General features: G+C 39.7%; 1 protein-coding gene across 1 annotated transcript; it reads right to left on the reverse strand.

Moving 5' to 3' along the window:
- LOC115224003 (serine/threonine-protein kinase rio2) lies at nt 1-27310 on the reverse strand. The gene is made up of 11 exons (XM_036513063.1): nt 27139-27310; nt 24239-24380; nt 21244-21357; nt 18709-18763; nt 15430-15550; nt 13726-13814; nt 11108-11299; nt 7862-7954; nt 3937-4009; nt 577-1189; nt 1-352 (listed from the first exon to the last, which is right to left on the reverse strand). Exons 1-10 carry the CDS (start codon nt 27202-27204, stop codon nt 584-586), a joined length of 1551 nt encoding a protein of 516 aa, XP_036368956.1. The 5' UTR covers nt 27205-27310; the 3' UTR covers nt 1-352; nt 577-583.
- Between the last annotated feature and the right edge of the window lie 524 nt (nt 27311-27834).

A 27834-nucleotide genomic window follows, 5' to 3' on the forward strand; every position in this document is an offset into this window, starting at 1 on the left:
AACAATACAGTAAGTTTAATTGAGTTTCTTGAAGGATATCAAAAATACAAGTTTGACCTCTTTGAAGCCAGTTAGTTTCTGTAGGATGAGCAGAAAGTTCTCTATGGTGGACAAAGAACTAACATAGTTTCTGCAATCTTCCAGTGTATAGTTCTTAGAGTGACAGTCAACCAACTGAAGAACAAGACAATTACATGATATGTCTTCAGTTACCATTTTGAGATTTGGTGTTTTGATTTCAGAATCAACCCAGTTCCCAAAATGGTACAATTTCTGAATGGTGTTATTCATTTCGTAAAATGGGCAAGTTCTTAAAGTCAGATACCTACTAAAGAAACAGAATTCATGTTAACTCTTTTGTATTTAAACCGGCTGTATCCGGCCAAAATATTGTTTCTGTTTTATGTTCAAACTGGATAGATCCAACCTATCGCACCTGCCCAACAATGTCATTCTAAAAATACACAATTGTATCATTGTAATTCCAAATCTATGAAATAATACAAGATTAATTCAGAGAAATGTGAATAAATAAGTCTTACATTTAACAGAATAATCTGAATGCTAAAGGGTTAATGAAATCCTAAGACCAGAACCCATCCATAGAATCCTTGATGTCGAATTTCATGTCTTGCCTTTTCTTATTAATATAAAAGTTCTCTCCCGTCTTTCTGATATTGCTAGAAGCTTGTTTGGTTATTTTCTTATGAACCTCTCTTTTGATTTTCTCTTTCACAAATCTGGGGTCAAACGTGGAACTCGTTATGCTTGTAGCCCTCATGCTTCGACTCTCAGTTAGTTGCTCCTCTCTGTCGAACGGACAACTTGTTGCTTCTTCACATTTTTCATCTGGCTTAACGCCTTCCGACTGTACTTCTTCAGCTTCTTTGACAGAATTACTCAGAGTATTTTCTCCATCTTTTTCATCGGTAGATTCTGCAGTGTTAGGAGCTTGGTTTCCTTCAACAAAATCTGCTGCGCAATAATAAATATCATCATCATCAACTTCTTGGATGGTATCGCAATCTTTTAGCCAAGCTTCGATAGATTTAGATTTGGAATTTGTCTGTTGTTTCTCTTTTGGACTATCCTTACTCTGTTCTTTAACACTTTCACAATCAGATTCTTCTTCTTCTTCGTCTTCTTTAGTTTCATCAAAATCTTCCAAAACACCAATATCTTTCAAGGCCTAGAAAAAAAAAACATATATATTAAACTTTTTAATACTTTTTGATAGTTTATATATATTTAATTTTAAAAAAATATATATATATATATATATATTAATAAAATATAAAAATTTATAAATATAAATTAATAATTTTAATTTTAAATTTAAATAATTTAAATTTTTATATTTTATATATTTTGTATATTATATTAATTATTTTTATTTTTATGTTTATGTTTTTCACTGTTTGATTTGCCTAATAGTGGTTTTATCTCTAATTTAATTTATATATACATACATATATATATATATATATATATCAGGATCCTTTACACATGTGCTTGGCAAGAACATAATAAACCATGCAAAACTGAGGCAAGTTTAAGCTAAAATGATCCTCAAAAAATAATTAACCATTTCAGAAAGATAATAATTTGCCATGAGTCAGAAATTATTAAGAAAAAGAATTATTTTATGCAAAACATAAATAATGACAATGATGATGATACAACACAGACATTTAAATTAATTATATAAAACCTAAATCAAAATCGAAGTCGATCAAAACAATGGAAATTGCAGCTGTGATACCAGTGCCGGTGGTACGTAAGAGAACCATCTGAACGTGGGCATTGCCAGCGCCGCCCCGACTGGCCTCATGCCAGTGGCACGTAAAATGCACCATCCGATTGTGGCCGTTTGCCAGCCTCGCCTGGCCCCTGTGCCAGTGGCATGTAAAATGCACCATCCGATTGTGGCTGTTTGCCAGCCTCGCCTGGCCCCTGTGCAGTGGCACGTAAAATGCACCATCCGATTGTGGCTGTTTGCCAGCCTCGCCTGGCCCCTGTGCCAGTGGCACGTAAAATGCACCATCCGATTGTGGCCGTTTGCCAGCCTCGCCTGGCCCCTGTGCCAGTGGCACGTAAAATGCACCATCCGATTGTGGCCGTTTGCCAGCCTCGCCTGCTGGCCCTGTGCCAGTGGCACGTAAAATGCACCATCCGATTGTGGCCGTTTGCCAGCCTCGCCTGGCCCCTGTGCCAGTGGCACGTAAAATGCACCATCCGATTGTGGCCGTTTGCCAGCCTCGCCTGGCCCCTGTGCCAGTGGCACGTAAAATGCACCATCAGATTGTGGCCATTTGCCAGCCTCGCCTGGCCCCTGTGCCAGTGGCACGTAAAATGCACCATCCGATTGTGGCCGTTTGCCAGCCTCGCCTGGCCCCTGTGCCAGTGGCACGTAAAATGCACCATCCGATTGTGGCCGTTTGCCAGCCTCGCCTGGCCCCTGTGCCAGTGGCACGTAAAATGCACCAATCCGATTGTGGCCGTTTGCCAGCCTCGCCTGGCCCCTGTGCCAGTGGCACGTAAAATGCACCATCCGATTGTGGCCGTTTGCCAGCCTCGCCTGGCCCCTGTGCCAGTGGCACGTAAAATGCACCATCCGATTGTGCCGTTTGCCAGCCTCGCCTGGCCCCTGTGCCAGAGGGCACGTAAAATGCACCATCCGATTGTGGCCGTTTGCCAGCCGCCTGGCCCCTGTGCCAGTGGCACGTAAAATGCACCATCCGATTGTGGCCGTTTGCCAGCCTCGCCTGGCCCCTGTGCCAGTGGCACGTTAAAATGCACCATCCGATTGTGGCTGTTGCCAGCCTCGCCTGGCCCCTGTGCCAGTGGCACGTAAAATGCACCATCCGATCGTGGCCGTTTGCCAGCCTCGCCTGGCCCCTGTGCCAGTGGCACGTAAAATGCACCATCCGATTGTGGCCGTTTGCCAGCCTCGCCTGGCCCCTGTGCCAGTGGCACGTAAAATGCACCATCCGATTGTGGCCGTTTGCCAGCCTCACCTGGCCCCTGTGCCAGTGGCACGTAAAATGCACCATCCGATTGTGGCCGTTTGCCAGCCTCGCCTGGCCCCTGTGCCAGTGGCACGTAAAATGCACCATCGATTGTGGCCGTTTGCCAGCCTCGCCTGGCCCCTGTGCCAGTGGCACGTAAAATGCACCATCCGATTGTGGCCGTTTGCCAGCCTCGCCTGGCCCCTGTGCCAGTGGCACGTAAAATGCACCATCCGATTGTGGCTGTTTGCCAGCCTCGCCTGGCCCCTGTGCCAGTGGCACTAAAATGCACCATCCGATCGTGGCCGTGCGTTTGCCAGCCTCGCCTGGCCCCTGTGCCAGTGGCACGTAAAATGCACCATCCGATTGTGGCCGTTTGCCAGCCTCGCCTGGCCCCTGTGCCAGTGGCACGTAAAATGCACCATCCGATCGTGGCCGTTTGCCAGCCTCGCCTGGCCCCTGTGCCAGTGGCACGTAAAATGCACCATCCGATTGTGGCCGTTTGCCAGCCTCGCCTGGCCCCTGTGCCAGTGGCACGTAAAATGCACCATCCGATCGTGGCCGTTTGCCAGCCTCGTCTGGCACCTGTGCCGGTGGCATGTAAAGAGCACCCACTACAATACTTAGCTCAGTGGTTCCCAGTGGGTGATGGAAAAATTCAGAGGGGACATTGAAGAAAAGTGGGGTGATAATGGGGTGGCTAAAAGGGAGCAATGGATGTAAAAGCAAACAAAATAATGGGTTAATTAATTTAAGTTTAATTTGTGAAATACATTTTTAAAAAAATTGCTGCAGAAAATGGTCTATGTTTGTGGCGGTGAAGGGGGCGAGGCGACGTTAGGAATGTGGTCTTGGTGCCAGCCAGAAAAAGTTGGGGAACCACTGGCTTAGATAGTTGTGGAAATGATGTGAAGATTGAAAATGTTACCTCATCAAATGGCTCTGCAATGTCTTTAGTAAAACCACTGGCAGCAATTTCAACATCCATTGAGTCAGTTCGGCTGCAAAGAATTGAACACAGAGTTGGACTATTTTGTCTACTTCAAAAAAACACAAGAATATTTTGAAAATAGTTATCAACAGATTATTATAGGTACTGTAACCTATCAAGTTGCTGGGGCATCAGTAAACAGACTAACACATTAAGTCACCCAACCAAGGATCATCCCACTTTAAACTGGATGGAAATCAGCCATTATACGAGAGGTGCTGAAAAGTCCTTGGCTTTTGGTAAAAGAAAAAACAGGAAGATCAGTTAATTATGATTTTATTCAACATATTCCCCTCTCAGATTCACACACCTTCCTAACACCAATCACTTCTGCTGGGTGGTTGGCATTGGGAAGGGCATCCAGCCATAATAACCCTGCTAAAACAGATACAGAAGTCTGGTGCAGGCTCTTGTCAAACCATCTAATCCATGCCAGCATAGAAGGCAGGTGTTAAACGATGATGATGATGATAATTGCAGTGGTCCTTCAGTTTTTCAGCAAAAGACCTTCAAAGATTGGCCCCTCAACCAAGCCTTTCACAATACCCTTAAAGCCATGAACTTTTCAGCACCGCCTTGTGTGTGTATACATACATACATCCATATATATATATATATATATATATATATATATTAGGGGTAGTGAAAAGTTCATGGCTTTGGGTAAAAGAAAATACATGAAGATCAGTTTATTATGATCTTATTCACCATATTCTCCTCATAGATTCACACACTTCTTACAGTGGCCCTTCAGTTTTTCTAAGCTCTGTAAAAGAATTCCAAAGGTTGAGCCTCCAACCAGGTTTTTCGTGATACCCTAAAGTGAGGAACTTTTCAGCACCTGCCCATAAGGTGACATCATTTGTCAGTTACAAAACTCTCCAGCTATACACAGCAGAATGGGAATCTGTTAACAATGGTATGGACTTGGTTGACAAATGTTACCTTGGCAACAGAAGAAATACTGACCTTATGGTTAGAAATCTACTAATCGATTTGATCAGCTGTAATTGCTCTCATTAAACACTTGAAACCAGATTGATGCTAGAATTTTGTTAGTTTTAAAACTTAGTTCACATAAAAGTTACTTCTTTTCCTTCAGTCATTTACTCCTACATGTAAGACAAGGCACTTGTTCTGCTTTCTTCAGTCCATCAGATAAAACAATACACACAGAAAATCCACTTGTATTTCTAGATGAAGAGTTAAGCAAACTATATGAGTCACCATGATAGATCGTTAGCCACTACACACATTTTTTTCTCTCCTTGTTTCTTCTGTGTACCTTTCTGTAGAAGAGCATAGGCTCGAAACGTAAAAGACTTTTTCTATTCCTGAGCGTTATACTAATACATCTGTTTGTTTTGTACACCACCTGTCTTTGTCTTTTGTTTATTTTCGTAAACTCTCTCTATAAGAAGACTAAGACAGAAATCTGTGGCAATAAACAAAAAACCCTTCTCATGTGTGTGAAAGTTTATCTTCATCATCATCGTTTAACGTCCGCTTTCCGCGCTAGCACGGGTTGGACGGTTTGACCGGGTCTGGGAAGCCAGGGGCCGCACCAGGCTCCAGTCTGAATCTGGCAGAGTTTCTACGGCTGGATGCCCTTCCTAACGCCAACCACTCCGTGAGTGGATTGGGTGCTTTTTACGTGCCACCTGCACAGGGCCGGAGGGTCCGGCATCGTCACGATCGGTTCGAGCATTTTAACGTGTCAGCGGCACATGGGCAACGAGGTCCGGGGTACTTTGGGATCCAGGGTACTTTGGGGATCCGGGGTACTTAGAATGAGTAGGGGGTATGTGGAATTGCTGCAGAAAAAGCAGCCCGGGTCTTTGTAGTCACAGCATTTATCATCACTGAGTAACGTATTAGGTAGAGGAAAGAAATACAGATATTCTAGAGTTGAGTTGGGGAGGGGGAGGTCCAGTTGAGGCGGGTAATATAGGAGGGCAACCAGTGGGGAGGTTGGGGTAAGGAGGAACGATGGCAGGAAGGGTTGGTGTAGGTTCCTAAGAAATAAAGACATTCGTTATCGTCACTGAGTAACGTTATTAGGTAGAGGAAAGAATACAGATATTCGAGAGTTGAGTTGGGGAGAGAGGGGGGGTCCAGTTGAGGCGGGTAATATAGGGGAGCAACCAGTGGGGAAGGTTGGGGTAAGGAGGAACGATGGCAGGAAGGGTTGGTGTAGGTTCCTAAGAAATAAAAACATAGGATATTACGAGGCGGGAGGGTGCTAAAGGGGATAGTCGGAATGAGGCAGTGTCAGGAGGAAGCATAAGATCGGTGGGCAGTTGATGAGCTATGGCGCTAGCAGCTTGTCTTTTCACAGTGAAAGCATATGAGGAGAAGGGGTAGTGGGGGGAGGAGGAGGGAGTAGGGCGTACCCGGTGTAGATGAGTAAGGCGTATCCGGTGTAGATGGTGAGGACAGGGTATACTGGTATTGGTGGTGGGAGGTGAGGAACAGTGTTCACCGGTATTGGTGGTGGGGGTGAGAACAGTGTTCATCGGTATCGGTATTGGTGGTGGGGGTGGGGGGCGGGCGCACCGCCAATGGCTGAAAGATGGGAAGAGATGGGAAGAGATAGGATTACGGCTTGAGGTAGCCTGGCCTAAGGTTAAATTTTGTAGAGAGAGAGATAGAAAGATAAATCAAGTTATGGCGAAGGCTTGAAAGTAGCCTAAAAGGTTAAATTTTCGTAACAATGTATGAAGAAACGTAGTAACAACGAATAAAATAGTAAGATAAATTTTTAAGAACTTGCTGCGGACATCGAACGGGAGTTGAAATTGAATTGGGAATTTAAATTATAGAATCGTAATGGTGAGAGGAGGAAAAAAGACCGCCAATGGCTGAAAGATGGGAAGAGATGGAAGAGATAGGATTACGGCTTGAGGTAGCCTGGCCTAAGGTTAAATTTTGTAGAGAGAGAGATAGAAAGATAAATCAAGTTATGGCGAAGGCTTGAAAGTAGCCTAAAAGGTTAAATTTTCGTAACAATGTATGAAGAAACGTAGTAACAACGAATAAAATAGTAAGATAAATTTTTAAGAACTTGCTGCGGACATCGAACGGGAGTTGAAATTGAATTGGGAATTTAAATTATAGAATCGTAATGGTTGAGGAGGAAAAAAGACCGCCAATGGCTGAAAGATGGGAAGAGATGGGAAGAGATAGGATTACGGCTTGAGGTAGCCTGGCCTAAGGTTAAATTTTGTAGAGAGAGAGATAGAAAGATAAATCAAGTTATGGCGAAGGCTTGAAAGTAGCCTAAAAGGTTAAATTTTAATTAAAATCACAATGATTCACCATTGTTATTGTTGTTGTTTTCCCCTAGATCTATGTCATTTGGCATCCAAGGATAGTGATGTACAAATTATGTTCACACAAAACTTGAGTGTCTGAACCACTGAATCAGAAGTTAGTGGACCATAAATTCATAACACTACTAACCCTAACTTTCAAACAAGTCATTGAACACACCCCTAATCCTGCTTCAGAAAACATTCTCTATAATGGCTTGCTGTCCTAAAAATAAGATATATTTTCTCTTTTAACCCTTTAGTATTCAGATTATTCAGCTAAAGAATATGATGCTTATTTATTCAATGTTTTGAATTAGTCATGCATTATCTTATAGCTTCAAGATTTCAATGAGGAGACTGTATATTTTTAGAATGATATTGTAGGGTAGGTGTGAAAGGTTAAATCTTGCCAGTCTGGTTGAATATTTGGGCCAATTACAGCCAGATTAAATGTTAAAGGGTTAAACAGCCTTGTATGGAGCCCTGACAATCATGAAAACATTAAAAAATAACATAACATTTTAAGAGAGATTTCCTGATATCCTTACCTTGTATCAGCAAATGTGGGGAATATTTCACTTTCATAATGATATTTTCTGAGGAAGAATTCTTTTATACATTGCACATCTCTGTTAAAGTACCTAAAATAGAAGATGTAACAAAGTTTTACATTATTTCATTAAAACAGACATGACACACACATTTTCCTCAAAGCTTCAACTTTATTATAGATACTAAATTTCCACTATGGATATATATATGAGCAAAACGCACCCTCCCCATCCAATGGATGGTGCTGAGTTGTCAAACATTTAAACCAAATTTTCTCAAAACAACTTGTCTGACCGTCCCATAGGCCTCCCCCCTTTGAGAAACACTGATTTAACCTAAATTTGAGACATCGTGCATTTTTTACACATACACATAGTATCAATCGCAACAGCTGATGTACTTGCATGTACAAATGCACATTCCCACGGCTTTATTGATCGCATTCTCACCTGGAATCGATTTTTGTAATTTTTTCAAGACTTATACACACCCTGATAGTGTCGGTATCTACATATCAAATTTGAGCACAATTGGATGGAGGATGCCTGAGATCCTAGAAGACACACACACACAGATAGACAATGGATTTTATATATATATATATATATATAATATATATATATATATATATATACAGCATGGAGAACGGACGTTAAATGATGATGATGATGATAATGATATATATATTATAATTGTCTGTGTGAATGCATGTGCTATATCCTGTTATATATATATATATATATATAACAGGATATAGCACATGCATTCACACAGACAATTATAACAATCTAATATCAATTTTACTAATACACAAACAAACATAGAAGTACACACATGTACAAACAAACACAGACAGAGACCAACAATAAAGTCTTTATATGGCTGCTTGATCTGTAAGAAAAAGCAGCTAAAATTTCTGACAAATCACACCATCACTCCGCTAAAATCAAATTTGACATCAACATATAAACCAATATAAAGCAATAAAACATATAAACCAATAAAAAACCCCATAAAAAACACAAACATACATATATACATACACACACACTTCATAGGTCACTGACTCTGTTGTGTTCCTTTTCCTGTTTTTGCAATAATTATTAATCATCACAGACCAATTAGACCACCACTATCAACAATAACAGCTGATAATCACTCTACTTCCAAATTGCTTGTTCACACACATCTATTTATATCCAAAGTTTCCAGTGACTCATACAGGTAATCAGATTGAAAATCTGATTACCTGTACACAATCATCTTTTGTTTCACCTTCAAAGGAAGTATCGGTCATAGGACATGTCATTCAATTTATTGTGCCAAAATATATTGTAAAGTCAATGGCTGAAGTGAAAGACTATAATAGTTGCAGTATGAAAATAATTTGTAAGTTTTAAATGCTGTCAACTCATCCATGACAGTCCCTACATTCACTGTTCTATAGAAAAACAAAGTTTTCGCAACAGTGCCTCATTGATTCTGCTGACTACACCAGTATTCAATAATTCAGCGATTCCCAACATGGAGCATGCACCCCACTAGTGGGGCCTGGGAAAATTGTGGTGGGGCATGAGATCCAACATTTTTTTTTGTTTTTAGTGGGACATGGAATTATGAAAATTGTTTTCTTCACAACAAACATACCACATATATATTCAGCCAAGCCAAACCAATCTCTCCAGCCAAGTATACTGTGTGAAGACTGTTTGTTACAGTATAGTGCTATTATAATGCCCAAGTGTGGATATTTCTTTACAGAAAGTATATAATTATGAAAAATTAATAAATTATCAATCTTTTCATGTATTTCATACAAATGGCACAACAATTTGCTGTAAAAAAAATTGAATGTGGTTGGAAAAATGAGTTTATTCTAAGCTCATCGTGATTTTTTTTTGTGTACTCAGTACTTTAATAAAAGAGTTACTATTAGATTCATTTAGATTCAATAATTGTGATAAAAATATTATAAAGTATTTTGGATCTTTTCGGTTTGAACGGCAGTTTTTTCTAGCGGTGTCATATGAAATTGTCACCCATAATTATGGCCCTAGTATCGATCTACTGCATTTCAATCTGTTTTAGGGTTAGGGTTGGGGGGAAGAGTAACTTTTTTTCTTCAGAAATGTAAATAAACCCAATCTGTTTCTTAAACGAGGGATATATTCATACGGTACAGAATGTTGTCACCTCAATAGACATCCATTGATTGGTTGAAATTGCAGAATTGAAGAAAAAAAACAACAAATATCTTACAAACTATAGAATTTTCTCAATAAAGCCAAGAGAAAAAGATGTTTTATAAACACATTCTACCAGTATACGAAGTTTAAAAGTGTTTAGTTACGTGAAAATTAATTTAAAAAACTGCTGTTCAAACTGAAAAGATCCAGTATTTTTACAACCACTGGTGGGACATACATTTTACTGGAAAATAGGTTGGAAAACACTGCACTAATTGCTGCACATCATAATACATGACAGCATGCCCACAATAAAACCAGGATAGCCTAATTAAAAATGCTTTGGTCAATCAACTTTTTTTGTCCTGAACTGGTTTGAGCAGAGTTGACCAGAGCAGGCAGTCACTCTATATTTTGGAGTGTATGGACATGTTAAACATAATTGTACGTACTTATATTTCAATCATTGCTGCTTTGTGTATCTCTAGTTAAATAAATTTAATTCCAGCTTGACAAAACTTTGCACACACCAGCAAATGTTTAATTTGCTGTTTAACAATTCTTAATGGGTCGTGAATGACAGATTGAGTGCACCTAGCTGATGATGTGTAATGATGCTGAAACATGTCCTATGATCCAATGACATCATTCATGGCCTAGTGCTGTGTTTTTCACACACATTGTCTACAAGAAGAATTTCTCTCCAGAGATGGTTTTCACATGGAGTTTTTTTCCATGTTTTAATGTATGTGGACATGTTAAATGTGATTGTACACAGTGCTGGCACCACATAAAAAGCATCAAGTATACCTTGTGGAGTGGCTGGAGTTTGGAAGTGCATCCAATTGTAGAAACCATGCCATAACAGACAATGGAGCCTGGTGAGGCTCCTGGCCATACCAGCGCCGCTCAAACCACCCAATCCATGCCAACATGAAAAATAGATTTTAAATGATGATGATTTATAAGAAAATGAACATTTTAATTCAAATTCAAGTCAGTGAAACAAGAATTTAGACATAAAAAACAAAACAAAAATAAAACAAGATGACCTACCATTCAGCATTGTGGTGAGAGACTGATACCATCTGAGGAAAATCAATCATAGTCACTTTACCTTCATCATTTATCATTAAGTTAAATTCGTTAAAGTCTCCATGAATTACACCACAGTTGGCCAAATCTACTATCATCTGCATCACCTGGTTGTAGACTTCTCCTGCATCACCAACATCGTGAACTTGGCACCTGAACAAAATTAAAACACACCTTTTACTTCAGCAGTCACATAATGACCAATTATTTAATCCTTTAGCATTTAAACACCGGTCAGATCCGGCCCAAATATTGTCCTTGTTTTATGTTCAAGCCAACCAGATCTGGCTTCTCATACCTACCTGACAAAGTCATTCTAAAAATAAACACTCACATCATCAAAAGCTCGAAGCTACAAAATATGCATGATTAATCTAAAACAATGTGCTGCCCTGACTGGCCTCCGGGCCAGTGGCACGTAAAATGCACCATCCGAATGTGGCTGGTGGCACGTAAAAAGCACCATCCGATCGTGGCCGTTTGCCAGACTCGTCTGGCACCTGTGCAGGTGGCACGTAAAAAGCACCCACTACACTCACGGAGTGGTTGGCGTTAGGAAGGGCATCCAGCTGTAGAAACACTGCCAGATCAGACTGGGCCTGGCGCAGCCTTCTGGCTTCCCAGACCCCAGTTGAACCGTCCAACCCATGCTAGCATGGAAAACAGACGTTAAACGATGATGATGATGATGAATGTGAATGAATAAGTATTATATTATAGAGTGATCTGAATGTTACAGGGATAATGATTAAATTTTTTTTTATTTTGACTAGGCACAGTTGTGTGTGTGTATGAATGAATGATCCCCTTTTTGATAGCAAGGACATCATCTACATCCACTGGGTTCCCTCTGGCCAGATGATCAACAAAGAGTACTTTGTGGAGATTTTGAGGGTGTTCAGGAAAAGATTTTGTCTCAAAAGGCCAGAGTTCTTCCGCTCGGGTTGGTGGCACCTGTACCAGGACAATTCCATCCTGGTAGCCAACTACGTGACAAAGATGGGCATCAAAACTGTCCCTCATCCTCCCTACAGTCCAGACCTTGCTCCCTGTTTTGACACAAACTTGACAGACACATGTCTCATAGGTGCAGGAGTGGCTGTGTGGTAAGTAGCTTGCTAACCAACCACATGATTCCGGGTTCAGTCCCACTGCGTGGCATCTTGGGCAAGTGTCTTCTGCTATAGCCCCAGGCCGACCAATGCCTTGTGAGTGGATTTGGTAGACAGAAACTGAAAGAAGCCTGTCGTATATATGTATGTGTGTGTGTGAGTTTGTGTGTCTGTGTTTGTCCCCCTAGCATTGCTTGACAACCGATGCTGGTGTGTTTACGTCCCCATCACTTAGCGGTTCGGCAAAAGAGACCGATAGAATAAGTACTGGGCTTACAAAGAATAAGTCCCGGGGTCGATTTGCTCGACTAAAGGTGGTGCTCCAGCATGGCCGCAGTCAAATGACTGAAACAAGTAAAAGAGTAAAAGAGAGAGTACCCAAGTCTTCAGTGATAATGGACTGAACTGAACTGTAACTAATTTTCACATCCTCTGATAACGCAGAGACGGTAATTCGACAATTTTCCTCTCACAGCTGCATACACATCTCTGAAGTTTCTCTCAGTTCTGCCTGTTGTAGGTCTCCCAGAACATTCATCGATATTGACATTTTTTCAGCCATCTTGGAAATGTCTGAACCACTCGTACACTTTGTGCGGCTGATACACTTCTCTCCATACACTTTCTGCAACTTTGTGTAGGCCTCTGAGCACGTATCACCATGACAACTTTCTCAGTCATGGTCAATGCGATGATCACATGCTACACACGTTCTTTCCAAGCACTGCTGTAAACAGCAGAAGTGAGCTAGAATGTTAAAATTTAGTGCACATACACAGCAGAGTTCAAGGTCAATCTGTGTCAAGCGGCTTCACTATGTGTGTTTTAGCATTGTTACTATGGCAACAGTCCGGATACTTATTGATCAGATCTCGTATATATATATATATAATTATTATTTGAGAGAATAAAATCCAAACTTACAAGGAAATAAATTCAATTTAGAAATACTAAATCAAATTTCATACAATATAATATATATATATATATAAAAAATTAGAAAAAACCACCTTTTATCAATTCAAAATGAACAATTAAATTACACCATCTAGAAAATTACATATAATAGAAAAATTAAAATTAAAATAACAATAAAATGTCAAATATTAAGTAAATTGCAAAAAATAATAATAAAACATATATAATAGTTTTTCTACCTATTAATATACGTTTTTATTATTTTTTTATTATTATTTTTTTGCAATTTACTTAATATTTGACATTTTATTGCTATTTTAATTTTAATTTTTCTATTATATGTAATTTTCTAGATGGTGTAATTTAATTGTTCATTTTGAATTGATAAAAGGTGGGTTTTTTTCTAATTTTATATATATATATGAGACATAGGAAAATGTTCCAAGCATTTATGCCCAAGAGGCTACAGAAATTTTGGCAGTGTACACTGAAAGAGCAACAGGTCAAAATGTTTACAGCAGAAGTGATAGGATAGTAAACCATACTAACATTGGATATGCATCAATGAGTTCCATTATAACTGCATGCCTGTTAAAATCAATGGGTTTAGGAACTGGAAATCCACGAGTGTGAAGAGCCTGAAACAGAGCAGAAAGACAAGCATGTTAAATTTTATTTATTTGGTCAACATTCATCATCATCATCATCATCATCATCGTTTAGCGTCCGCTTTTTATGCTAGCATGGGTTGGACAGTTCAACTGGGGTCTGGGAAGCCAGAAGGCTGCACCAGGCCCAGTTTGATCTGGCAATGTTGTTACGGCTGGATGCCCTTCCTAACACCAACCACTCCGAGAGTGTAGTGGGTGCTTTTTACGTGCCAGATGAGGCTGGCAAACGGCCACGATCGGATGGTGCTTTTTATGTGCCACCGGCACGGGGGCCAGGTGAGGCTGGCAATGGCCACGAATGGATGGTGCTTTTTACGTGCCACCGACACGGGGGCCAGGCGAGGCTGGCAATGGCCACGAACAGATGTTGCCTTTTACATGCCACCGGCACGGGGGCCAGGCGAGGCTGGCAACGGCCACGAACGGATGGTGCCTTTTACGTGCCACCGGCACGAGACCAGTCGGGGCGGCGCTGGCAACAGCCATGAACAGATGGTGGTGCCAGACGGTTCAAAAAATATTTTTCTGTACGTGTGTGTGTGTGAGTATGTATAATATATAATCATCATCATCATTTAATGTCCATCTTCTATGTTGGCATGGTTTGAACAGTTTGACAGGAGATGGAGATTCAAAGGATGCCAAGCTCAACAGTCTTCTCTGGCATGGTTTCTACAGCTGGGCATCTTTCCTAAAACCAACCACTCTACAAAGTGTAATAGGTACTTTTTACGTGGTACTAGCAATAGTAGTAAGGTTGGCAAATCTGCCTTTCACCCTGGCAGAGAGTCCCTTTGTTACCAAGAAAAGTAATAGCTCTCTGAACAGCATAGAAAGTGAAGGTTAAATGATGATACATATAATAAATAAAAACATGGACACTGGTCAGATAAGAATCTTTTTGGTTTCCTGTTTGTGTCTGTTCAATGTGATCTTTATTTGGATCTTTTCGGTTGACTGGCAGTTTTTAAAATAATTTCCACGTAACTAAACACTTTTAAACTTCGTACACTGGAAGAATGTGTTTATAAAATATCTTTTTCTGTTGGCTTTATTGAGAAAATTCTATGGTTTGTAAGATATTTGTTGTTTTTTTTCTTCAATTTCTGAAATTTCAACTAATCAATGACGCCCATTGAGGTGAAAACATTCAGTGCCGTATAAATATGTCCCTCGTTTAAGAAACAGATTGGGTTTATTTACATTTCTGAAGAAAAAAAGATACCCTTCCCCCCACCCCTAACCCTAAAACAGATTGAAATGCAATAGATCGATACTAAGGTCATAATTATGGGTGACAATTTCATATGACACTGCTAGAAAAAATTGCCATTCAAACAGAAAAGATCCCTTTATTTCACATCCATCTTTTCATGCTAGTATGGCTTTGACAAGTCTCATAACTTGTTGAGATCCTTCATCATCCAGTGCACACAGTTATAAGAAAATGGCTAATATTTGGTATTAAAACAGATTTTATTATTTTTTATTTTCATTAATTTTCTTCCCCCGACAATGTCAGAAAACTCCTGATGAAAGTTAGTCTAAGAAGCCAGTGAAATCCACCAATTCAGGCACTCACCTTCATGTAAGCAAACTCTTTCATGGCAGCAATTCGAGAAAGATAAAGCCAGGAAGCACTTTTACGGTGTTTGTGGTAATCACGTTTATTCTTCAGCTGACGGAAAGATGTTCTGCCCAGTCTGTAGAAAGAAAAAAAGGACACAAATCATCCAATATATCACATTATTTTGTTGGAGTCATGAGAGCAAAATATAACACATTATAATTGTCAAATGGCCATTAGGAAATTATTTCTTCAGCTCACACAGTTGATTCCAAATCTGTTAATTTGTTGTCTTCCTCCAACCAACCCTATCAACTGAAAATGTTGGCTCAAACTGGGTTACTTGCATTAAGTTACAAACTAAACCAAGTTCCATGCTGATCCTCCTCCTCCTCTACATTGTCATCATCATTTAACATCTGCTTTCCATGATGGCTTGGGTTGGATGGTTTGACAGGAGCTGGCTAGACAGAAGACTGCACCAGGCTTCACTCTGTTTTGGATTGGTTCGTATGGCTGGATACCTTTCCTAATACCAAACACCCCACAGATAAGACTGAGAGATTTTTACGTGGCACCAACACAGGCAAGGGTCTGTTTTGGCGTGCTTTTTACAGCTGGATGCTTTTCCAAATGCCAAACACTTTACAATGTGGACTGGATGCTTTTTATGTGGTACCAGAACCGGCAAGTTCACCAAATGACTTGCAAGACAAAGATCCTTTTAGAGTTTGGGGGTATTGGAGGCGGAGCCTTGTGCTGGGTGATGAGAGGTTAGAGTGTGACAGAGGGACAGAAACAGCTGTCTTGCTATAGAGGAGATACAAGATGTGTGAGAGAGAGAGAGAAAGAGAGAGAGTGGGGTACAGAAACAGATTACCCTATTAAATTTTTCTGAAGATGAGACATCCTCCTTCTTGCCACACACACACATGCGCTTAAGGATGGTGCTGTAATAAAATACACTCAGCATATACTGTCAAACGGTTGGTGTTAGGTAAGGCGGCGAGCTGGCAGAAACGTTAGCACGTCGGGCGAAATGCTTAGCGTTATTTCATCTGCCGCTACGTTCTGAGTTCAAATTCCGCCGAGGTCGACTTTGCCTTTCATCCTTTCGGGGTCGATAAATCAAGTACCAGTTACGCACTGGGGTCGATGTAATCGACTTAATCCGTTTGTCTGTCCTAGTTTGTCCCCTCTGTGTTTAGCCCCTTGTGGGTAGTAAAGAAATATATAATCGACTTAATCCGTTTGTCTGTCCTAGTTTGTCCCCTCTGTGTTTAGCCCCTTGTGGGTAGTAAAGAAATATATAATCGACTTAATCCGTTTGTCTGTCCTAGTTTGTCCCCTCTGTGTTTAGCCCCTTGTGGGTAGTAAAGAAATATATAATCGACTTAATCCGTTTGTCTGTCCTAGTTTGTCCCCTCTGTGTTTAGCCCCTTGTGGGTAGTAAAGAAATATATAATCGACTTAATCCGTTTGTCTGTCCTAGTTTGTCCCCTGTGTTTAGCCCCTTGTGGGTAGTAAAGAAATATATAATCGACTTAATCCGTTTGTCTGTCCTAGTTTGTCCCCTCTGTGTGTAGCCCCTTGTGGGCAGTAAAGAAAGAGGTTAGGTAATGCACACAGAGTTACTACATCTGATATCTCTTATACTCGATTTTTCTCTCAACACACACTTTGTCGTACATGCATACTGACATTGCACACCTAGTGAAGCATCCTGGCTAATTTCTTTTAAGCTTTTGCACGTCCTCTGCAGTTACATTTCACTACTATGTATCATAGCCATTTGTACACAAGCTTTGTACAATCTGCCTTTCACTCAGAGGGGAGGCCTATTGTGACCAAGAAAGGTAACAGCTCTTTGAACAGGATGGAAAGCAGATGTTAAATGGTCAATAAAGAAACAATAACATTGAGTGGCTGTGTGGTAAGTAGCTTGCTTACCAACCACATGGTTCCGGGTTCAGTCCCACAGCATGGCACCTTGGGCAAATGTCTTCTACTATAGCCTCGGGCCGACGAAAGCCTTGTGAGTGGATTTGGTAGACGGAAACTGAAAGAAGCCCGTCATATATATGTATATATATATATATGTATGTGTGTGTATATGTTTGTGTGTCTGTGTTTGTCCCCCTAGCATTGCTTGACAACCGATGCTGGTGTGTTTACGTCCCCGTCACTTAGCGGTTCGGCAAAAGAGACCGATAGAATACGTACTAGGCTTACAAAGAATAAGTCCCGGGGTCGATTTGCTCGACTAAAGGTGGTGCTCCAGCATGGCCGCAGTCAAAGGACTGAAACAAGTAAAAGAGAGTATACAAACAATATGTTAGCTCCATCATGAATTATGCTATGTTCACTGAAGCCACCAATCTCTTTATTGTGTGCTACCATAATCTAGAAAATAGCACCACGTTATCATAGGTCACATATAAATCAACAGGAAGCATGAGGTCAAGAGTTTGTTGTTGGCACAGAAAGTATCAACCCGGACAATCTGTATCACAGATAGGTTAACTCTTTTAAACCAACCTGTCTGAAACTGCAACTGGTTCTATTATACAAATTGCTGTTTTAACCCTTTAGCATTCAAACCGGCCATATCCGGCCAGAATACTTAACCTGTTTTATATTGAAACTGACCAGAGCTTGCCTCTTAACTCAGCCTACCATGTCATTCTAAAACTAAAAAAACCACATCACTGAAATCTCTAAACTGCAAGATAATGCATGACTAATTCAATCCATTTTAAATAAACAAACATCACATTTGAGAGAATAATCTGAACACTAAAGGGTTAAATGTAATTTAAATTAAAACTTTCCGCTGAAATTTCATGTTAATTTTTGTTCCAAACACTAGCTTAATAATGGTTTCAAATTCTGGCACATGTCCAGCAAGTTCAGGAGAGGGGGAGTGGGGCGCGTGGATTACATCAACTCCAGTATTTGACTGGGACTTATTTTATTGACCTCAAAAGGATGAAAAGCAAAGTTGACCTCAACAGAATTTGAACTCAGAACACAAAGACAGATGAATGCCACTAAGCATTTTGCTTGGCATTTCATTCATTTTCATTTTATCTAGTTTCAGCTCACAAGCTGTGGCCATGCTGGGGCATCGCCATGCTGACGTTTCTACCAGTTCTCTGCTTACACCAGTTTAATCATGACAAAGTAATCTTACTAAATTCTTTATTGTTTTCAAAATTAATTGAAACAAGGGCAGGGTATTTCAACAAAAATATCATAACAAAAAAAAAATATCATATAATAAATTTCTTGTACCTTTGTAATTTTAAGACATACTGTATTCCAGATTCTGTAGCAACAATATAGACATCTGGAAAGAAAATTTAACAGAAAATATATAAATACTAGCAGTATCGCCTGGCGTTGCTCGGGTTTGTAAGGGAAATAACTATATAAGCACTTTTAGAGAGTTACTTCCCTTATATAAACCGAGCGAAAATGCATTAAAAATGAGGAAAAATTATGGTAATTTTTTTTTAAATCATAGACTCATCGTAGATGCGCGCTAATACCCAGAAGGGCTTGATATGAATCACGACTATAAGATACTCGCTTTTGGTTAAACTGCACCGCAAAATGTGCACCGCAAATTTAGGAATCTAAATCGGTGTAGACAGACACACACACAACTACATTTTTATATATAAAGATTATAACATTCCATAGAATTGAGTGCTGTTTGTCCTATTCAAGAAAGAGTATCTTATGCAAATGTGCTTTTGTGAAACTGAAGACGAATAAATTTATTAAGTATGAAAACTTCCAGAGAAACTAGGGTGCCCCCCCACTACACCAACCACCATCCTTTCTGGATTCTTCTGGAAACATTTCACAGGAAAAATATAAATTGGATAAAAGCTGAAATCTGCTACCCCACCACACACATACATACACCAGCTAGCAATTGTAAGGAAAAACAATTCACTCATTTTGATATTATGATTGAAGAAGTGTGGGGCTGTGTCCAGTTTTTTTTTGTTTTTTCCCATGTTATTAAAAAATGTTATATTACTTTGAAGAAATTATAAATGAATATTAAAAAAATTCTTAAGGTATAAAGTTTATTTGTATAGTAAACATAAATTATAATGCTTAATATTACAAGATTTGCTTCTGTTTTAAATGTCAACTTCTGTTTGAATTCCATATATAAACAAATAGTTTTTCTTCGCGTTCGGAAGATATTTGTAAGCCACTCAAGAACACACAAAAACCATTGGTTTTGTTTCAACATTTAAATTTCATTTGTGTCAAAATATTTTTGTCACTTTGAAACCGTGACCTGTTCACTGTTGTGTCGAAATATTTTCATTGCTTTGAAACTGAGACCTGCACACTGACAAAACTTCACCAAATTTTGTCAGTGAGCAGGTTGCAGTTTCAAAGCAATGAAAATATTTTGACACAAATGAGATTTAAATGTTGAAGCGAAACTAATGGCTTTTGTGTGCTCTTGAATGGCTTACAAATATCTTCCACACTACAATTGTTTTTGTTTCAGCACATGATCTCACACGAAGTCACTTGCTATGCAAATACATCTCCATAAAGAGTGTAATAAAATGAGAAAAAAAAACAAAACAAAACCAATCTTTCTATAATATAATAATTGAAGAAGTGTAGGACTGTGTCCAGTTTTTTGGTTTTTTTTCTTCATGTTTTAAAAAAAAGTTACATAGGTGAAGGAATGGCTGTGTGGTAAGTAGCTTGTTTACCAACCACATGGCTCCGGGCTCATTCCCACTGCATGGCACCTTGGGCAAGTGTCTTCTACTACAGCCTTGGGCCGACCAAAGCCTTGTGAGTGGATTTGGTAGACAGAAACTGAAAGAAGCCCATCGTATATATATATATATATATGTGTGTGTGTGTGTGTGTGTTTGTGTGTCAGTGTTTGTCCTCCCAACATCGCTTGACAACCGATGCTGGTGTGTTTACGTCACCGTAACTTAGCGGTTCGGCAAAAGAGGCCGATAGAATAAATACTAGGCTTACAAAGAATAAGTCCTGGGGTCAATTTGCTCAACTAAAGGCAGTGCTCCAGCATGGCCACAGTCAAATGACTGAAACAAGTAAAAGAGTATATCACTTTGAATAAATTATAAATGAATATTAATCTTGGATTATTTTACTGATTACAGAATAAACTAGAACAGAGTCTTTCTCCAATTCATGTGCAAATTGTCAATTTACTTTATAATTTATATATCACAAGCAGTATCGCCCGGCGTTGCTTGGGTTTGTAAGGGAAATAACTATATAAGCATTTTTAGAGATGTAAAGAATAATAGCCATCTCAATATGGCTAACCACAAAGGGGGGGGTGTTACTGTAGCTTTTTACGTTCTGAGATTAAATAATAAATTTTTAGAGAGTTACTTCCCTTATATATGCCAAAAGTGCATTAAAAATGAGAAAAATTGATGGTAAATATTTTTTAAATTGTAGACTCATTGTAGACGCGCGCTAATACCCAGAAGGGCTCGATATGAATCACGACTATAAGATACCCGGTTTTGGTTAAACTGCACCGCAAAATGTGGGAGTCGTTTGGAATCTAATCATAGGAGACAGACAGCACACAACCTCACTTTTATATATAAAGATATCTATATGTATATATAATATCAATATGCGCAATACATATGCTAGCAGAAAACTGCATGGAGGGCAGTTTTTCTGCTAGTATCCTTGAATTATCTTTTATCACTTCATCAGTAAACTAATTATCTCCAGCAGGGAGACAATTAAGACAAATTAGATTAAGCCAAAGTTTTGTTTGAAACTTACCAGATTCCTTACCAACACCAATTTGATTCCCAATAGAAGATATCACACCTCGATTTGTAAAAACCCTCAGAGCTAGATAATCATATCCACTGTTAGTTAAACGATAGCCATCATCTGAAAGAAAACAGGTACATGATAATTAAAACTATAAACAAACTAGGATGTGTAGAGCTAATTACAAGAAAGACTTGGCACCTCTGTAACAAATCCTTTTATATCATCATCATCATCATCATCGTTTAGCGTCTGCTTTCCATGCTAGCATGGGTTGGACGGTTCAGTTGGGGGCTGGGAAGCCAGAAGGCTGCACCAGGCCCAGTTTGATCTGGCAGTGTTTCTACAGCTGGATGCTCTTCCTAACGCCAACCACTCCATGAGTGTAGTGGGTGCTTTTTATGTGCCCCGGCACAGGTGCCAGACGAGGCTGGCAAACAGCCATGATCGGATGGTGCTTTTTACGTGCCACCGGCAAGGAGTGCCAAACATATTGCTGTCCTGGGTATGACTAAACTACATTTAGTAGTGAGGTCTTGGGATGGGAGTTCTAGGGTTTTGAAAAATGAGGAACCACCTCTTAGTGCCTATTGTTTCCAGGTCTACTCTGACCTGGAGTAGCAGCACCTGACGGGGTTCCAGCCTTGGAGTGCTTTGGGAAAGGAAAAGGCAAGGGAAGTCACCCTTTTCAGTAATTCAAAGAATGAAGTCCCTCAAGTGGTCCAGTGTCATCTTTGACACCCTCCCAGCAACTCCAGAGTAGATGGAGAACCCAAGCCCTGTAAGGCAATTCACCTAGGAGAAAGCTACTCCAGTGTAAAACCTACAGCTTGCTGGTCACTACAGCTGTCTTAGCTCACTGAGCCATTGTAGTCAGACCTCAAAGTTTAAAGAGTGAGAATGGATTGAGCAAAGTGACTCTCACTTTAAAGATACTAAGTGCAATCAAGAAGACAAGTGTGTGGAGGCACATGGTCTAGTGGTTAGAGCAGCGGACTCGCGGTCGAGGGATTGTGGGTTCGAATCTCAGACCGGACGATGTGTGTGTTTATGAGCGAAACACCTAAGCTCCATGCGGCTCCAGCAGAAGGTAATGACGAAACTTCTGCTGACTCTTCCGTCACAACTTTCTCTCACTCTTTCCTCCTGCATCTTGCAGCTCACCTGCGACGGACTGGTGTCCCATCCAGGTGGGGAACCTATATGCCAAGAAACCGGGAAACCGGCCCTTATGAGCCAGGCATGGCTTGAGAAGGAACAAACAAAAAGAAGACAAGTCCTACAGCCTCAAAGATCAGTTTACATAGCCATTTGAAGGCATGCTGCTCTTTTTCATGACCTTCAGACACAAAGAAAATGCCATCCTCAGAAGTTACACAATCATAGATCAAGCATATTTAAGGAATATGTTTACTTGTAGAAAACTTTCAACATAGAAATATAGGCTTCAAATTTTGGCACAAGGTCAACAATTTCAGAGGAGGAGGTAAGTTGATTACATCAACCCCAGTGTTTAACCCTTTAGCATTCATATTAATTTGGCAAAATTTATCTGATATTATTTTGTAGCTTCAAAACAGGAAAGATGTAATTGCTTATTTTAAGAAAGACATTGCAGGGTAGGTGCGAGAATTTGAACTCAGAACATAAAGACAGACAAAATGTCACTAAGCATTTTTCCCAGCACGGTAATGATTCTGCCAGCTCACCACCTTCTTTCGACACAGAAATATGGGTTTTAAATTCTGGCATAAGGACGGCAAGTTCAGGAGATCGGGTTAGTTCGATTACATTAACCAAAGTGCTCAACTGGTACTTATCTTATTGACCCCAAAGGGATGAAAGGCAAAGTCGACCTCAGTGGAATTTGAACTCAGAAGATAAAGATAGACGAAATGCCACTAAGCATGGTAACGGTTCTGCCAGTTGGTTGAATTTTTCAACATAGAAATATTGCTAAAAATATTTAAACTCATTCTCTATACCAGTGCTTTTCAACCTTTTTGCTGGAGCGGAACCCCAAGGAAACATTCCACTGGCTCGAGGAACCCCTGTGCAATAATTTAATAGTCTTATGCACACATATCTGCACAGGTGAATTAAAAATTACTGCCAATTTTAGCAGTTTTGTAACTTCTTGCGGAACCCCTGGACTGTACTGGCGGAACCCTGGTTGAAAACCACTGTTGTAGACTAATGAACTTCACGTCAACTTCCAGTTAGTTTGATGCTCCACAAATAAGTTGGTCTTTATTAATTTTTCAATTCTGTCAGATAAATAAAGTAGAGGATGCTTACTGCTCTTCAATATTTTACTAAAAGTAGAATCCAGAATTAGTTACTGGACATCCTGGAATCACAAACTTTCTATCATAATCCCACAGATAAGATTCTTCATTATTTAACCCATTGAGCAACTCATTATCCTTACTGTATCAAACCAACAGGAAAGGCTGGGTCGAAGAAGGAACTTCAAATTCAACATTCCCTCAGCTTGTTAGAAATAGCAGCCAAATCTCCTTCAAACCACACTTTACTGTGTTAAAAATAAAGACATATTGGACAACAGATAGGCATCCGTTGGTCTTCAGAGACCATGGATCTGTGATTAGAGAATTTGTGTCAGATACTGATGATGGTAGTGTCTACTGTGGCTGTACAAGCCCGCATGCAATGACTGCATCTGACGAAGTGCTCCACTGGCACTACTGACTTCTTTTCTTTGAGTGCACTTTTCATTGGTGGCAAATTCCAATTTCTCTTCCCCTTAGGTAATATTTGTCTCCAGCATGGGCAATCATTTGTGACCTCCTCCAGTCCCAGGATGTCCAGATCTACTGACTTCATATCTCTCTTGCATTTAATGATCTAGTCATAAATATCACTACAGGATGTTCCAAGCTGGAATCCTTTGATCATAAATTTGCTTGACGAGGCTGACCTGGGGCTATACAAAAACAACATAAAAACAAAAAAAGGAAGAAATTTTAAGCAGTCTTACTTCCTTTACATCGCTCGTAACAAATCAGACGATGCTTGCAGAGCTCTCGCAAAATTTTGAAGCAGCCACCATGAGGGAGGTTAGCTATAGAGGCAATAAGTGGAGCAGGAACTAGTTCATGGTTCTTCATTCCCATTTCAACCTTGACAAGAAAATGAAAATAAAAATTAAATTATCTATATAAAGAATTTCATTGGATCTTTACTCTTTTACTTGTTTCAGCCATTTGACTGCGGCCATGCTGGAGCACCGCCTTTAGTCGAGCAACTCGACCCCGGGACTTATTCTTTTTGTAAGCCCAGTACTTATTCTATCGGTCTCTTTTTGCCGAACCGCTAAGTGACGGGGACGTAAACACACCAGCATCGGTTGTCAAGCAATGCTAGGGGAACAAACACAGACGCACAAACACACACACATACATACGACAGGCTTCTTTCAGTTTCCGTCTACCAAATCCATTCACAAGGCATTGGTTGGCCCGGGGCTATAGCAGAAGACACTTGCCCAAGATGCCACGCAGTGGGACTGAACCCGGAACCATGTGGTTGGTTAGCAAGCTACTTACCACACAGCCACATTCTGCAGATTCTACCATTGCCCTTTCAGTACCGCCAGTCATCACTCCCTCTTACCAGACAATTTACCATTGACATTCATTAATCCCTCTCACCAGACAATTTACCATTGACATTCACCAATCCTTCTTACCACAGTCCACTTTTATTTCTATCCATCTCTTTCACCCAAATCTAACAACATACTGTACATGAGAAGACCTGTCCATCTCAGCAGAATTGAGGTTCTGTCAAGCCCTTCCCCCACAACTAACACCCATTCTTTCATCAATCTTCTACGTTACCCTATTTCCTTCCTTCACTTCCCCCTCATTGCACTGATATTCTCTGTATCCAACTCATTCTCTATCACTAATAATGTCACACACTTTTCACTCTAGCACATCCACTCACCTTTTATGCTCTTCTATCATATTCTGTCTCTCGTATTTACCTTGTACTTTGACCTCACATCTCTTTTCCTCTTTCCTAGTAAGCAAGCCATGTATCCACCTCTTCAGCAAGACACCAGCTCCTGTCCTTCTATCCTAGTTTATTTGCCCTGGACACCATGCCAAACCTTCACTGACACCAACAACGTCCTTCAAATGGTTCATATCAGTTTTGTCTTCTTCAATAGCACAAGACACAATCACTCTATATATCAGGAAAACAATACCCTAACCCACAATTCAAGAACACAATGCAACTAAAACTCTCAAGGTCAGCACAAATATTTGGTCACACCATTACTATCTCGTCTCTCTCTGTCTTTTATATCAGACATACATCGATCTTTGATCTTTAAAGATGTCTGGTCTCATGTACCTTAACTCAGGTATTCCAAACTTCTTTCTTTCCCCTCATCACCTGTATTGTGCCACCCACCATCCAGAGTCATACTAACTTTCACATCCAGTTCTTTCCCATGATGTCAGCCCTCAGGAATTCACTATCTGCCCACATTTTACCAGCAGTCAATTTGAAGACAAACATTAATCACGTAGATCTTGGAGAAACTGAGGTCATGAACACAATTCATTCCTGAGACCAAACTTATATAAAACACCAGCACGATTTTTGGTTGTTGGCCTTCAGGCTAAGTTAATCACGTAGTATTCCTGCGTTTCTTACAACACAAATAACGACTGTGACAAAAAAAAAAAATCCCAAAATTTCGATTATTTTTACACCAACCCCGCCTACACACACATATACTTTCTGTACCTCTACTATTTAAGAAGAGTGGTCCCAGTGCAGGCACTCGTGCATCCGCGCTAGCTAGTCGTGACTAGTCGATCCTACGACTACCTAGCAAAGTAAATAAAACACAAAATAAATAATTTGGATTTATAAATAAAACACAAAGGATCGACTAGTCACGATTAGCTAACGAGTATGCGCACCAGGATCACTCTTCTTAAATAGTACCGTGTCTCTTTCTTTTCTCATGGGGCATCGAAAGACAGTTATTCCAAACTGTGCTTTTTGATCTACATTGTCCATTATATATCTCCTTCGTAAATCGTGATTTAGGAGAAAATTTACTGCTATTTCTAGCAGGTTGACCAATCACCAGGAAGCTTCCTTGTGCCTAGGGCCGACTTAACAGCAACATAAGCCTCCCCCCGATCAATGCAGTCGGGTTTCTATATACATAACCGTAGCATTTGGGTAAGGGATCGAAGCTGTCAAGTGTGCGCATATCTCAAGCCCTTCATGCCCGCGGCACCTAAAGATTATCAGCTGAGTGATGTGTTAGGAAATGAAAGAATAAATAAACTCGACCAGTATTTGTTTACGTTTGCAGTATTCACTTCTCATTCACAAAAACCATCGGAACCAATATCTTTGGAAAAAGACGAACTTTTCTCATACTTCCCTATATTCTAACATATGGATGTCGATGCATATAACTTTACAATTATACACACCCATCTAACATAGTTCTCAAAATCTACTTTCACATTTAACAGACAAATTTCAACAGTTTTTCTTAGTTCCTACATAATATATTTTCATAAATGGAAAATTACAAATACGTTGTTGGTGTTAAGATCATTACTGGGTCAAAACGACAATGATTTTTATTGAGGAAAGCAATACATGAAATGAAGATTTCACTTTTAAAACCTCTAAAACGTAGAATTAGTTTTCAACACAAAGCAAGGAAGATACTGTCAAAATAAAATTGAATTAAAATAAAATAAAATACACTGTTTTATGTGAAAGAAAGTATATACTATCAAAGTGTAAAAATATTATTATTAGAGACACGTGTGTGAGCTGAAGTCTCGATCCTTACAAAAAATAGTTGATCACTAAAAATAACCATATACTCACTGAGGTGATAACCCGGAAATCTTCCTGAGTTAAATAACGAAGTAATGTTGCATTCAGTTTACCCATTTTTAGTGGAGTTTATTAAATATACCAAATAATTGAAATAATTTTCATGTGGAACGTTATAAAATAGACAAGTTCGGGTTGTTGCCGGTGCTAACTAATAAAACGTCCCTCCTACGTAAATGATCTCAGCTGCTTTCTAAGTTACTTTAAAAGTTTAATTCCAAATGTTACTAACTAGAATCCTTAAACACTGTACATATTGAATAATAATTCTCTAATCATGGTGTCTTAGCTAATCAATGATACTGAGTGATACCTGTAACATGTAGGGAGCCTCTAGTGGTCGCTCAAACTGCTAAAAATAATAGCCAAATATCCTTGAAATAACCTACCAACTTTAAAATAGGATACGTTAGGATACATAGTCCTAAAAAGACGGACCTGTCACTGCTGATATGTCATACATTATAGGTATGCCCAATAAGGGCCGTTCTTAGACTAAGCAACAACATTAAGGTTCTCTAAGAGATGTTTCAGAAACTCTTAAACCCTGTTGGTTATAGCAATTTACTTCATAAGTTGTATCATATGTTTAGTATATCATAAGTATCATTCATCAGTATCATAATTCAACGTCCGCGTTCCATGCTGGCTTGAGTTGGATGGTTTGACTGGAGCTGGCTAGGTAGA

Source organism: Octopus sinensis, linkage group LG24, assembly GCF_006345805.1.
Source record: "Octopus sinensis linkage group LG24, ASM634580v1, whole genome shotgun sequence".
Lineage (NCBI taxonomy): Eukaryota > Metazoa > Mollusca > Cephalopoda > Octopoda > Octopodidae > Octopus > Octopus sinensis.